We start from the raw sequence: 15,154 nt of genomic DNA, 5'->3' as shown, positions 1-15,154 counted from the left end.
ATCTTGTTATTTAGTAAATGCTGTGGCCATATTACCCCAATCAAAATAAGTTGTGCCATATTGCATTATTTATAACGTTTAATGTGTTTGGTTTTAATGTTCATACCATACAAATAACATGTTTTACACAGTGACAAGTTAGTAACATTATTGATGTTTATTGTAGGCTAGACTTGAAATCATACATCAGCAGCTGCAGGCAGACATACATACAGTTTCTCACAGAAGTGAGTACACCCCTCATATTTTTGTAAATATTTTATTATATCTTTTCATGTGACAACACTGAAGAAATTACACTTTGCTACAATGTAAAGTAGTGTACAGCTTGTATAACAGTGTAAATTTGCTGTCCCCTCAAAATAACTCCACACAGCCATTAATGTCTAAACTGCTGGCAACAAAAGTGAGTACACCCCTAAGTGAAAATGTCCAAATTGGGTCCAATTAGCCATTTTCTCGTTAGTGACTTGTTAGTGTTACAAGGTCTCAGGTGGGAATGGGGAGCAGGTGTTTTAAATGTGGTGTTATCACTCTCACTCTCATGGTCACTGGATGTTCAACATGTCACCACATGGCTTGAGGATCTGAAAAAAAAATGTTTTCTCTACATAAAAATGGCATAGGCTATAAGAAGATTGCCAAGACCCTGAAACTGAGCTGCAGCATGGTGGCCAAGACCATATAGTGCTTTAACAGGACAGGTTCCACTTAGATCAGGCCTCGCCATGGTCGACCAAAGAAGTTGAGTGGACATGCTCAGCTTCATATCCAGAGGTTGTCTTCAGAAAATAGACTCACGAGTGCTGCCAGCATTGCAGGTTGAAGGGGTGGGGGGTTAGCCTGTCAGTATTTATACTGCGGGGAATCCTCTAACAGAGGCTGGAGGAGCAGAAGGTCTCTAACATCCACCAGCTCCGTGATGTCATCATGGAGGAGGGGAAGAGGACTCCAGTGGCAGCCTGTGAAGCTCTGGTGAACTCCATGCCCAAGAGGGTTACTGCAGTGCTGGAAATTAATGATGGCCACACAAAATATTGACACTTTGGACCAAATCTGGACATTTTCACTTAGGGGTACTCACTTTTGTTGTCAGCGGTTTAGACGTTATTGGCTGTATGTTGGGTGAGTTATTTTGAGGGGACAGCAAATTTACACTGTTATACAAGCTGTACACTCACTACTTTACATTGTAGCAAAGTGTAATTTCTTCAGTGTTGTCACATGAAAAGATATAAGGAAATATTTACAAAAAAATGTGAGGGGTGTACTCACTTTTGTGAAATACTGTATGTAGCATGATCCAGTAATATCAACAAGTCTTAGGACATTGTAGAAAACCTTGGAGCCAGCTTGTTCTTTTATGTCAGAAAGGATCCTTACCCCAAATAAAATAAGCTTCAGAGTGATCTCCTTTTTATGTTTTAGGTAACTCATCTTTTTGATAATGGAGCAACTGTCTTTTTTGCAGTATTTATGGCAGTTTGGGGTAAGTATTATTCATCAATGTAATCCTAATTACATAATATGCAAAACTGTGATAAGAATTTGAATGGTGTTTGTGCGCTGCCCCCTAACCAAAACAACTATCCACTGGCTACTGCTATCACAATATGTGTTCCCACATACAATAATACAATTATATATACAGTGTAGTGATAGCAATGTCTGGTAAAGTGAAAAGGCACAATTGATATCAAATGTGTCAAGTGTACAAATACTTAGTGCAAAAATCTTAAAAAGTCTAAATCAGAAAAAAGGGAAAAGACAAGTAATAGAAATCCCAAAAGTCTGAGGCCCCGTACACACGTCCGAGGAACTCGACGGGCAAAACACATCGTTTTGCTCGTCGAGTTCCTTGTGAAGCCGCCGAGGATCTCGTCGAGCCGAAATTTTCCATTGAACAACGAGGAAATAGAGAACATGTTCTCTATTTCCTCGCCGAGATCCTCGTCGGCTTCCTCGGCCAAAAGTGTACACCCGCCCGGGTTTCTCGGCAGAATTCAGCTCCGATCGAGTTTCTGGCTGAATTCTGCCGAGAAACTCGGTCGTGTGTACGGGGCCTGAAAGAAATATTCCAGTATGACTTCTTCTCAGAAGGAAAATAGTGTATAGGAAATTCCTGGATCCCCTCTGTGTTTCAGCAAATCATGCAATAGTGCCCAGCCATCAGGTGAAGGGGACGTTCACCTTATAACAAGACCCATTAATGGGCCAACACAGCTTGTACGAGAATAGTGTCTTGCACACCAGCTGGTCCTCCTCTTAAATCCTCATTATTAGCATATCAGCTCCATAATGAATAACTCCACAAAGTACTCAAAGAAAAAGAGGGGGAGAACACTCCAATAGTGCAATATCACAGATAACACTAGCCCAAAACTTGAGGAATTGCACTCACACTTTAATAATTAAAGACAGGCATAAAAGTAAAGGACATTCCAGAAAAATCTCACTTGCTCCAGTAGTCACACGTTGCCTGGCTCTGCCTCCACGCGTATCGCCACCCTCCCACGTGGCATTGTCAGGAGAAACTGTGATAAGGGTGAAAAAAAAAAACACATCTGGAACTTTTGTCTCATTACAGCATAATCAATATTCAAATCTAAATAACACTGAACACAATATTGCTACTGTATGTGTCTGAATGTTTCTTTGTAGTAGCTTTCTGTAATTCTCTGCTCACTAGGATTTTGAGTGCAGATTTACCATGATTAAATAGTGCAATTTTGAAGAAATAATCAAAAGCAGCATATTTTACCTTTTACTACGGGTCTGATTTTGTTCCTTGACCTTCCGTTTGATATGATGGTGCTATAGAATAACAGTATAGGTCAGAGGCTACCATGCGGTATCAGGTCATGTCCTTTAAATGGATCATTTCTACCACCCATTTACCTGGTGTAAGATCTCAATAATATAATAATGCCTTTCCATCTTCATTTGGCAAGTGTCTTTCTTGTTTCCACTAGGGATGATGGGGTTGTGCTTTGACCCTCAGATACCATATATGCTGTCTGATTTTCTATAAAATATAGCTTAGAAAAAATGCACAGCTTAAAATATAAGGGGTGTATATTTTTATGTGTTCTTTTATTGTCCTAAATTACTATAATTATATTTTAGCAACTGTTTTTCTGGAGTTTTGGAAACGAAGAAGAGCGGTGATTGCCTATGATTGGGATTTAATAGACTGGGAAGAAGAAGAGGTAAAAGTTACAGGTTTCACTAGCAGACAGGCTATTGTACATGTACAATATGTGGTATTTAAAGCTGAGTTCCATCCCCCAAATCATTTTTTTAAAACACTCTTCTATAATTGTGTACACTTATACTGCAACATTTACATAATACCATATATTGTATTTGTTCCTTTTAGTTTATGTTTAAATAGTGGAAAACTGATCAGATCTCGGAAGCAGGCAGGTTCCATCTCTACTGTGGGAATCTGAAGCCCTCTTCTCTTAATTTCCCGGGATTCAGCGCAGTTGGCTACCCAGCATGCACCTCCCGATATCATGCCTGCGCAGTAATGCCACTCTCTCTTCCTGACAGCCTACCATAGCAATGGCGGCAACAACAAAATTTCCCATCCCATTGCTATAGCAACCTATCAATCAGAGGACTAATAGATGTTGGGGAAAGCAGGAAATAACGCAAGATTTTGTCACTATACGACTTGCATGAACTCCTGGGATAGATAACATTGATATCCCAGGAGTACATGCAAATCGCTTAGTGTTGAAATCACCTAGGTGACCGGTGCTGCAAAAAATAAAGGCAAAAGCATACTTAATATTTTTTTTTAACCACTTAAGACCCGGACCATTATGTAGGTTAAGGACCTTGCCCCTTTTTGCGATTCAGCACTGCGTCGCCTTTAAGCGACAATTGCGCGGTCGTGCGAAGTGGCTCCCAAACAAAACTGGCGTCCTTTTTTTCCTACAAATCTTTCTTTTGGTGCTATTTGATCACCTCTGCGATTTTAATTTTTTGCGCTTTAAACAAAAATAGAGCGACAATTTTGAAAATAATTATATTAATAATATTTTTTACTTTTTGCTATAATCAATATACCCCAAAAATATCTAAAAAACATATTTTTTCCTCAGTTTAGGCCGATATGTATTCTTCTACCTATTTTTGGTAAAAAAAAATAGCAATAAGCGCTTATCGATAGGTTTGCGCAAAATTTATACCGTTTACAAAATAGGGTATAGTTTTATTGCATTTTTATTAATATTTTTTTTTTTACTACTAATGGTGGCGATTAGCGATTTTTTTCATGACTGCGACATTATGGCAGACACATCGGACAATTTTGACACATTTTTGTGACTATTGTAATTTTCACAGCAAAAAGTGTTATAAAAATGCATTGTTTACTGTGAAAATGACAATTGCAGTTTGGGAGTTAACCACTAGGGGCGCTGAAGGGGTTCAGTGTGACCTCATATGTTTTTCTAACTGTAGGGGGGCGGGGCTGGAAGTGTGACATCATTGATCGCCTTTCCCTATATCAGGGAACAGACGATCAATGACAGTGCCACTGTGAAGAGCGGGGAAGGTGTGTTTACACACACCTCTCCCCGTTCTTCAGCTGCGGTGACCGATCGCAGGACACCAGCGGCGATCAGGTCTGCGGGTCCCGCGGGCGCAGTCACGGAGCTTCGGACCGGGTCGCGGGCCCGCACGGCTGGGCTTAAAGAGACACGTACAGGTACGTGATTGTGCCAAGCCGTGCCATTCTGCCAACGTATATCGGCGTGAATGGGTCCTTAAGTGGTTAAAAAGCATTAGGGATGGACATGACATTGATTGGACATGTACAAAATAGGTGGGACTCGATTTTAAAGTGAATACGACTTTTTAAATGAAAGTCAAGAAAATGTTACTGCTTACATACACATATGATGTTGTCCGGCAATTATATCAATGAGTGGCCAAACCTAAAAAAATTCCAATATTTTACTGTATCGGTCTATAAGAGTAAAGTGTATCGGTAGCTCCTCCTGATAGGACTTCTGTATCATATTATACATCCCCTGTTAACATAAAAGTGCTTTTTTTTGCAGCCTTTTGCAAGGTAAATAAAGCATGCTACATACCTATTTACAGGAAATGAAGGAACACAACAATATAAACATAATAGGTCTTACACTACTTAACTATATTTAAATTTACACAAATTGATTTTGTTGAAGTCCCACTTTAAAAGACATAAAAAGTATGTTATATAAATGTTACTTGCCTGGCAGTTCAGTTGGCTCAGGGATTGGAGTGTATCCAAAAATCTAAATCTGTAAGCACACAATTTAGTATATGTCTAGTGCGTGTTATCATTAGAATTTGCTCTATATATTGATAAATTAGAATGCTGACAAATACTTTTTTAAATTTCTATTCATACAGTATTTGGTCATATGATCTGCATGCAGTTATTCAGTAAGTTCATATGAAATATGAGGGCGAAGTTCATCTTCAGCATGTGACATCATTCACACATCACCACAGTGTTGTGTCTCCTTTGCCCTGGTCTGCATAGAGCCGAATGGTGCTATGGCAGTCATGTGACCTATTCATATTGTAAAGAACATTATGTTACTAAAAACTTAATAAAACAATCCTTAATTAAATTTATTTAGAATCAGTATAAAAAATTAAAAAGTCCCAGGGTCATGAGAAGTGGCTCAATATTTCTGATTAACAGCAAAGCTCTTCTTATTTCCTATGGAACCATGGGGTGGAATTTATGTTAACTGCATCGATAAACAGAGAATCAATGGGGAAGTGCTACTCTGTCAGTCAAGAACCTTGAGCTGCACCACATGACGTACAGGAGAGTCACATGGGGGAGATATATAGTTTACAGCTCATTTATTGAATGGCAACACAGTGATTTTAAATTGGTGCTGGCATCAGTGTGTGGCCTGTTCATTTCTACGTGACTTTAAATGCCTTAGTTTAATCAAGTATGCAAACAAAACCAATCAGAATTCACTCTACTCCTGTTAAACCACTGCAAAATGGATTATAATTGTATACAATGGGTTACTGCGCTGCAAAAGATGTCGCAGTGCCCTGCCCAGTAAGATATACTTGCGCATCACTGCCCTCCTGCTCCGCTGAAGACTTTGCTGCATTGCTCTAATGGAACAGGGCATCTAGGTATGGGAAAGCATGTGCACTCCCCCATCTGTTTGGACAGAGCAGCAATTGTCAGGCCTGAACACTATTACATGGAGGAGGAACAGTGACAACATCCACCTGGGTAAGTTACAACACAGGAGGTTACTCAGAATAGACTGCTGCAGCAGAGATGTGGCGACGGAGCACAGATTTGTCAGTATTTTTCCGGGATGGGTGGGCTATTAAGAGGCATGGTCCCTCTACCCTGAACCAGCACTAACAGTACTCAGTAAGGCATAGACTGTGTTATTAGGAAACATGTTATTTTATAGAAACTGTTATTTTCTATACTACTTTTTTTTCTATATATTATACAAATATAATTTTTTTTCTTTAATTTGTTCCTTCAAATACAGGAAGAGATCCGCCCTCAATTTGAAGCCAAATACTCCAAAAAAGAGCGGCTAAACCCAATATCAGGAAAGCCGGAGCCTTACCAAGCCTTTGCAGATAAATGTAGCAGACTTGTTGTTTCTGCTTCTGGAATATTTTTTATGGTTTGTTATTTTTAATGATAATATGTTATTTTAGAAGAAATAGACAATAGAATAGAAGAAAATAATTCATAATATAGTTTTAGAACACAAAGAGAGATATGTCTATAAAAGTTAACCTAGCAAATACTCCAGCTGATCTAGAAGGCAAAACATAACCAAGCTTGTCGTGATGAGATTAATGCGTATTTATTTAGCTCATTGATTTTTTTTGATTAAAGAGAACATAGACTGCCATTACGGACCTCTACTTTTGAACATTCTAGTTTCCTGGTAGTCAGGTTGAATAAAGATATTAGATTTGGTGTATGCTGTGGAATCGGGGTCTGCTAGGGATGCTCTGTCTTGGGTTTTGCAGAATGTGAGATATTTTATTTTTAATAACACATGGTAAAAAATTCAGACACCAAAAAAATAAATAAAGTTCACCTTTTTTAACACGTTACACCCATATACAGGGTGTAACATGTAACGAACGGGCCTCCCTAATCTGACAGCTAGACCGCCTCCCCCCGCTAGCTGTCACAATTAAAAAAAAAATGTGTCCAAGCGGGACAACTCCCGGCCGTGTCACTCATTCACAGTCTGAATGAAAAAACTACAAGGTCGGGCAGCCTTTGCAGCTGTCGGCTTGTATTTTTCAATGAACTACCACAGTGCTGTGGCACGCCGTGTTAGTTCACTCTCTCTTCCTGTCAGATTGTATCTGCTTGCGCCTACGGGATATATACGGGCACGCAGATACACTGGCAGATTTGCTTGCGACCTGCATAGCACCAGTGATTTGCTTATTGCTGGTACAATGCTTTACAGGCTTCAAATAAAATATAATAAATGCACATTTTATTTTACCTGCAAATAAATGTGCATTTAAAAAAAAAAATATTGAAGTTGACTTATCATTTAATAGCCCTGAAGAAGGGGGAACCTGATTCCCCTTTTAAACACATTGACTGCACTGTTCCTACTACTTTACCATTTGGGACAAAATGTTTAATGCATATGACTCTTCACTCAAGGCATGTAGATAAGGATTTCTAACTTCACTCTAATATCCCTGATCTAAATGCTTGTTCCAGGACTGACTCAATGACTCAAAATGCAGACAGGCAACTAGCTTTTTTCAGGAGAATCTCAGCAATAGCAGCCTGGAATATTAATATTATGTAGGTTCTCGTGAATAAAAATTGTATTTTTGATATGTTATCATAAGTCATATTGCCTTTCTAATGGAGTTGGAGAGTATACTGTTTCTAACAGCTGCTTTGTTTCTTCTTCTTCTTGCTTTTTAGATTTGTGTGGTAATTGCTGCTGTTTTCGGCATTGTAATATATCGTGTTGTGACTGTCAGTACATTTGCTGCCTTTAAATGGGCCTTAATCAGGAATAATTCTCAGGTTGCTACCACAGGGACTGCAGTGTGTATCAACTTTTGCATCATTATGCTACTGAATGTGGTAAGATGCTATTTATAACTTTTTAGTACTTGATTTGTCTGTGAGCCGAAACATGAGAGTTTCCTTAATGTGAAATGTTAGGGCTGAGTCTCATCCAGCCTGGGAGCTTACAGAAAATCAATGCTTTTAAATAATTATGTGTTCTCGTATTTAATTAGATAATGCCTGTAATAAGTCAAATTGCTCTAAATATTCGGAACATTCAAAAGCTAAAAGTGGATTTCTAGATTCTATTTTTATTTTTTTTATTATTATTAATATTTTGTTGTTTTTACTGTTGATACATTTAAAAATAGCTATACAATAACTTGAAGCTAAAATTTTCTTTTGGACCTATTTTGCAGCTCTATGAAAAAGTTGCACTCATCCTCACTAACCTTGGTAAGTATAATACCACATTTCATTATATTCTTCTGCTGTTTTCTCTTCATATTTGTAAAATTATTCAAAAGCTTACTTTAGGAGCTTGAAAAAACACATTACATGGGTCTCCAAGCCACTTCCTATATACTTTTCTTGTATTCCATTGCAAATGTGTCTTTTTTTTTTTTCCGTGTCAATATATCTTTATTGTGTAATAGTAACAACAAGTATACAGAGTCTTCAAATAGTATTAGCGTATACAGAGGAAAATACTGAAGTATTATATAATGAAGCATAACATCTACATCACATATAAAAATCATTCATGGAAATCCGATCAAAATAAATTCAAAAGATTAACAGAGAAGTCCATCAGGACATGTTTTGGATATCAGAGGTCTTGCTGTGTAATATTTGAACTTCGTTCCAGGTGCTGTACTACTTCCAAGATGTTAGAGGCATCTAGTTGATGTTGTATTTTCCTAATATCTTAGGTAAATAGAAGTCGCAGATGCGAGGTAATAAGGAAAAAAAAAGTAAAAAGGAAAATTATAAAGCATTAAATTAAAAGAGGGAAGGTAAGGGAAGGAGGAAGGGATAGAGGGCTCTGCAGGACTAGACCGGGGATCCATCTGCATTTTGGTTAGAAAAGTCAGGCTGTCTATTCAATGGCTGGACTACCATGGCATCATTACCGCATTAACAAATGTGTTCTGCATTGTGAGATTAATCCAGGGTTCCCATATACATTCAAATCTGGTGATCGCATCCAATTCAATGGCCGACATTTTGGCATACTTCATTGCTGTGTTCATTCTATTGACTACTTCGCTCATTAATAAATTAGGAGATCTCCATGCTTTCGCTATTGTTTGTTTTGCTGCCGTAAGGAGCTGTTTAATCAGGTTGAATTGCATATGCGACAAATTGTGTGGTTTTAAATTAAGTAATGCCAATTTAGGATCCATAGGGAGGGAAGTTTTAGTGAGGATTTCTATTGTTTGGAAAACTTCTGACCAAAATACCTGTGCCTTTGGGCACGACCACCATATATGAATATATGTTCCCGTACCAGAACAATCTCTAAAGCATTGATCAGAATAATTACTAGAGAATTTGGCCACTCTAGTCGGCACCAAGTACCACCTGGATATTACTTTATAGTTCGTTTCCGCTGCTAGCACATTAGAAGAAGCTGTTTTAGTGTTGGTCCATATTTGCTCCCACTCCCTCCCATTCAGTTCTGTGCCCAAGTCTTCCTCCCATTTACGGACATATGATAGCTTCCCCTTGTCTGATTGTAAAAGTAGCTGCGAGTATAGGGCTGAAACCACTTTTCTAGCATGAGGATTCTTATCACACACATTTTCAAAAATTGTGAATTTGTTCGGCAAGTATGCTGAGTTAGTAGGGGGTTGGAAAAAAATTTTAATCTGTAAATATCTAAAGATTTCCTTCGATGGTATCCCGTATTTTGTGCACATAGATGGGAAGGGGGTCATTGACATTGAATCAAAACATTTGTATTTGAGTGTGCAGTCCCTATCCACCCATTCTTTAAAGGAACTGGGAAAGACCCAAGCCGGGTAGAATGCCGGGTTTTTGTTAAAGGACAGTAACGGGGTTAAAGGAGACATTAGGTGATGTTTGGATTTAAGTGCATTCCATAAGGAAAGCGAGTGCTTCGTGACTGGGTTGGTAATATGCTTACGTAACTTTGGAGAGATCCACAACAAATTAGATATAGAAATAGGGTCGCTTTCCACTGCTTCTATTGATACCCAAAGTGGCACCTCAGTATTGGCATGATATTTTGTTAACATTGCCAGTTGCGCTGCTTGGTAATAACGGGCAAAGTTGGGATAACCGAGCCCACCTGCCGTCTTGGGGAGATGTAGGACTTGTGATTTGATTCTTGGCCTGGAGGAACCCCAGATGAAGGTGGAGACCCGTTTTTGTACTATTCTAAGAAAATGCGCTGGAATGGGTATGGGGAGTACCCTAAAGAGATATAGGAGCTTGGGCAGTATGGTCATTTTTGTTGCATTAATTCTACCGAACCAAGATAAGGGGAGTTGGGTCCACGAGTGTAAAAGACTTGTTATGTGTTTCAAAAGTGCAGGATAATTGTAAGAGTATAGATCTAGTATATCAGCAGTGAGGTGTATTCCTAAATAAGGGATGCTTTTGGCTGGCCATTCAAAGGGAAGACCCACTTTCGCCGCATTCAATTCTGTGCTGGAAAGTGAAACGTTGAGGGCCAGACATTTCTTAGGATTTATCACTAATCCCGAAAAAGACGCAAATTGGTGCAAAATTGGGGTTAGGTTGGGACCAGAAACTTGGGGAGACGAGAGGAACAATAAGATGTCGTCCGCATATAGACATAATTTGTGTTTTACACCGCCCAATTCTATACCCATCACCTTGGGGTCCGCTCTTATTTTTTGGGCCAGAGGTTCTATAAGGAGGGCAAACAATAGTCTTTTTTTTTTTTTTTTTTTCATTCTCAAAAATTATCACCATCGATTGTTGGGTGTGCACAATCCACAGAAAACTGTAATAAAAACAAATGTCATTGTAAAAATATAAACTTAGCCTACCTTAAAAGTTAGTTTTGGTGAGAAACTCAGCATTCACTTTCATTTACAATTTTTTCAAAAATAAACATTAATAGTGCAGTGCTTGCAAAAGATTTATTTTATACAGTTATATATCGTTGCAGAATTCAAAGTTTCTTATTTTCAAAAAACGGTGGGCTTAATGTATTTCATGTAGGCCTAAAAGGGTAATGACAATTAAGTACAATAAAGCGCATGTGGTATAACATGTAAAGAAAAAAGAGTCCTTGGTGCAAAGTCCTGTAAGCTAGGTGAGCTTGTAACATGAGTTTACAGTCTGTTAAAACCAGGCAGCCATGCAGAAGGAGCTGAAGCGACACTCAGGTACATATGATGAAAGAAACAATCAAAGAGGAGCAGGCGCCATTGGTTAAACTGTACAGCTATTTATTTGTATTGGAGATAGAAATAAAAGTACTCACTGTATTTGTAAAGTTTCAGGCATGTGGTTTGTTGTCCTTTGATTCCGTCAGGGCCCAACCGATAGATTTGAGTGTCCTTGGGTCTCTGTCACAGCGCTGGTATTTGGCTGTGTTGCTGGTGTTGTCTAGCTGGGTCCATGCGCTTGGTTGTGAGGATGTGAGCGCACAGATGTGCCAGAGGAGCCGCCGGAGCGCACGTTGAAGCGCACGCTTGTGGACGCTATGGTTGCGGGGGGAATGATGACGTCATCGACCGGAGACAGCAATGTGCGACGCGTTTCCGTGCATGTGCTGTGGTTCGATAGGGGAACGTACACACAGCGCGCACCTTTGTCAAGCTGGCTGTAGGGGTCACTACAGCACATTTTTATATGCCTCTCATAGGTTGCCATCTTGTGGCCAAATAGTATAATGTCCTCTATATAGAGGAATTGATACTATAAGAGATCTTTATTAAGCCAAAGAAGAAAAAAGATGGGGAGGGAATGCCGGATATTGGAAATACTATACATGCATACATAACGCGCCAAAATTACAAAAAATATGGATAGAAATTATATATATAAAAACAAATTTTAATCATATATATAAAAATATTGGTCTATAAAAAAATAATAAAAAAATAAAAAAATGAGGGTAACATTTTTAAATTTTAAATTTTTATTATGGTGGTGAAGTGAGGATATATGGAACAAAAAAAGGGGGGGGGGATGAATGTGGTAACATGAAAATAAAAATAATTGTAAAAGTAAAAATAAAAATAAAAAATAAGGACAAAAATAAAAATAAAAATAAAAATGGAAAATAAAAAACAATAATAAAAACGAAAATAAAAATAAAATTAAATATAAAAATGAACATAAAAGCAAAAATAAAAATAAAAATAAAAATAAAAATGAGGATGAGGAAAGGTGTTATGGAAATAAATTTTATTGGTGTAGTTGAAAATAGATTATATTATATGAAATTATATGAAAATTATATAAAATATATGTAAGGGGGGTGTGTAATATAAGATATATTGTATTATATGTTTAGAAATGTAAATGTGGATAAAAATTGGGTATAATTATATGTATATATATATATATATATATAAAAAAAACATATATATATAAGATGAAAAAATGGACGGAACAGGACGGAAAGATGATGGATAAAAAATGATGGATAAAATTTATTTTTTTTTTTTTAAAGGATAGTGGAGACTTCAAGCTCTTCATTAAGGCCTCCTGGCCTAAGGGCATCGAGAGTATATATCCAGAAAGTTTCTCTTTCGCATAGTCGATGGAATCTTTCAGCTTCAGTTAGTTTGTTGGGTATTTGCTCTATTATCCACACTCTCAGACCATCAGTCGATTTGTTATGGTGTTCTAGAAAATGACGTGGGACACTATGTTTGTCCCTGCCTCCCTCTACCTTTCTTCTGTGTTCACCAAAACGTTGGCGCAGAGGCCTTATGGTTCGACCAACGTAAAGAAGTTCACAAGGACAGTGTAGGGCATAGATCACGAATTCAGACCCACAGTTGTAGAATTCTTTGAATGTATATGTTTTTCCTTTGCTGCAAAAACTCTTTTGCCCATGTTCAACAAATTTGCAAGTTTTGCAAGTGGGTTTTTTGCATTGATACATCCCTAGTATAGAGATCATTGGGATGAATTCTTGTGTGGGTGTTTTCTTCAATTTACTCGGAGCGATTTTGTTTTTAATGCTTGTGGCTCGACGGTAGGTGGTGGTGGGAACTTCTGGTAATATAGTTTTTAGATGTACGTCCTCTAATAGAATGGGCCAGTGTCTCTTGAGGATTGCTTCCATGTCTTTATGACTGGTGTGGAATTTTGTTATGAACCTGGTCTGCTGTATTGGTACTGTTTTTTGGACGGTTGTCGGAGGTTTTGGATCATGGTAATAGTTGTACGCTTGGTTAACTAGGGACGCTGGGTATTTTTTGTCAAGCAATTTTTTCTTCATAAAAACACTCTGATCTTCATAGTCTTTATGTTGTGTGCAATTTCGCTTAAGGCGGCAGAATTGGCCCTTGGGAATGTTGTCTATCCATTTTTTGTGATGACAGCTTTTGTAGTGGAGTAGTGAGTTACCTGCAGTTGGTTTGAAGTGGGTTCTTGCTTCGATTTTTCCATTATAGTGATATAATTCAAGATCTAAGAATATTAATTTATTATGATCATGTACAAATGTGAATGATAGACCATGCGGATTGTTGTTGCAGTGGTCTACGAAAGTTCGGGTTTCCTCTGTATCACCATCCCAAATAATAATGATATCATCTATGAACCTGCCATAGTATATCAAATGCCTGGAGTGGGGATTGTTGGACCAAATGTATCTATCCTCCCACAACCCCATGGCTAGGTTGGCGTATGATGGAGCAAAATTTGCGCCCATCGCAGTGCCCGTGGTTTGTAGATAAAAGTTTTCATTGAATAAAAAATAGTTGTGTGTTAAGCAGAATTGGGTACAATCCATAATAAATTTGGCTTGAGCATTGCTCATGTATGGATTCTCTGCTAAGAAATGGTAGGTGGCAGCTAGGCCAAACTCATGGGGGATCGAGGTGTACAAAGATGATACGTCTAGTGACATCCATGTGTAATTCTTCTCCCACACATAGGTTTTTAATGACTCTAGAAGGTGTGAGCCGTCTCGGATGTAAGAACGTAGGCCTTGGGCCAATGGTTGTAGGTAGTGATCTATATATTTCGAGAGGCCTGAAGTTAGAGTATCCATGGCGGCAATGATAGGTCTGCCAGGAGGGTGTGTGGTGTTTTTATGGATTTTGGGAATATGATAAAAATAGGGTGTGTTATAAAATTCTTTAATCATAAAAGAAGCCTCTTTTTTAGAGATAATGTTATCCCTTGTGGCAGTTTTTACTAGTTCGTCCTTGATGGTGCGGAACTGTGGGAGTGGGTCCTGGCTGAGTTTTTTGTAAGTGGAGACGTCATTCAACAAGCGTTCAGCTTCTGATATGTAATCAGCACGATCTTGTATGACTATACCTCCGCCTTTATCAGCAGTCTTAATGATTATACTGTCATTCTTAGAAAGAGATAGTAACGCTCCATTTTCTTCGGTTGAAAGGTAACCTAAGTGTGAAGGTTGGCGGGAAGGATTGGTGCACATCTTTTTAATATCTGAAAACACCATATTATAGAATGTTGTCAGATGGGGTCCTTTGGAGTGGTAGGGATAGAAGTTTGATATGGGTTTCAGGGTGGTGTGGATGATGGGTGGTGAGGAATGTAGATGTTGGGTGAACAGGTCCAAGGTGTTATCAGGATCATGCTGAGTTAGAACTTCTAGTTGATCAATAAGATCAAGGTCAAAATCTATGTCCACACTATTGGAGGATGTGTCTAATAGACCCACGAGTGAACTTATGTCTTCAGTCACTCTGTTTTTGGAGTCTTTCATCAAAAAGAATCTCTTAAGAGTGAGGTTGCGTACAAATCTGTTGAGATCTTTGAAAAGTGTAAATGGGTCAGGCTTATTGGATGGTGCAAAGTTTAATCCTCGATTGAGTAAGGAAGTTTCACCTGTGGTGAGGTTGTGTTTGGACAAGTTGTAGATTTTGACCGTTTGGG

At 38.3% G+C, this 15,154-nt stretch overlaps 1 protein-coding gene across 2 annotated transcripts in view; it reads left to right on the top strand.

The window, feature by feature from the left end:
• Positions 1 to 15,154, top strand: part of ANO4 (anoctamin 4) — a 282,473-nt gene that overhangs the window by 207,684 nt on the left and 59,635 nt on the right. For both annotated transcript variants that reach the window (XM_040344320.1, XM_040344322.1), the window contains 5 exons: positions 1,429 to 1,489; positions 3,127 to 3,209; positions 6,546 to 6,686; positions 7,976 to 8,140; positions 8,485 to 8,521. In XM_040344320.1, the coding sequence (XP_040200254.1) occupies positions 1,429 to 1,489; positions 3,127 to 3,209; positions 6,546 to 6,686; positions 7,976 to 8,140; positions 8,485 to 8,521 (487 nt within the window). The remainder of the gene's footprint in view (positions 1 to 1,428; positions 1,490 to 3,126; positions 3,210 to 6,545; positions 6,687 to 7,975; positions 8,141 to 8,484; positions 8,522 to 15,154) is intronic.

Source organism: Rana temporaria, chromosome 3, assembly GCF_905171775.1.
Source record: "Rana temporaria chromosome 3, aRanTem1.1, whole genome shotgun sequence".
In the NCBI taxonomy this organism is placed as follows: domain Eukaryota; kingdom Metazoa; phylum Chordata; class Amphibia; order Anura; family Ranidae; genus Rana; species Rana temporaria.
Note: the sequence above shows the minus strand (reverse complement) of the source record. Positions and strands in the feature narration are given on the sequence as shown.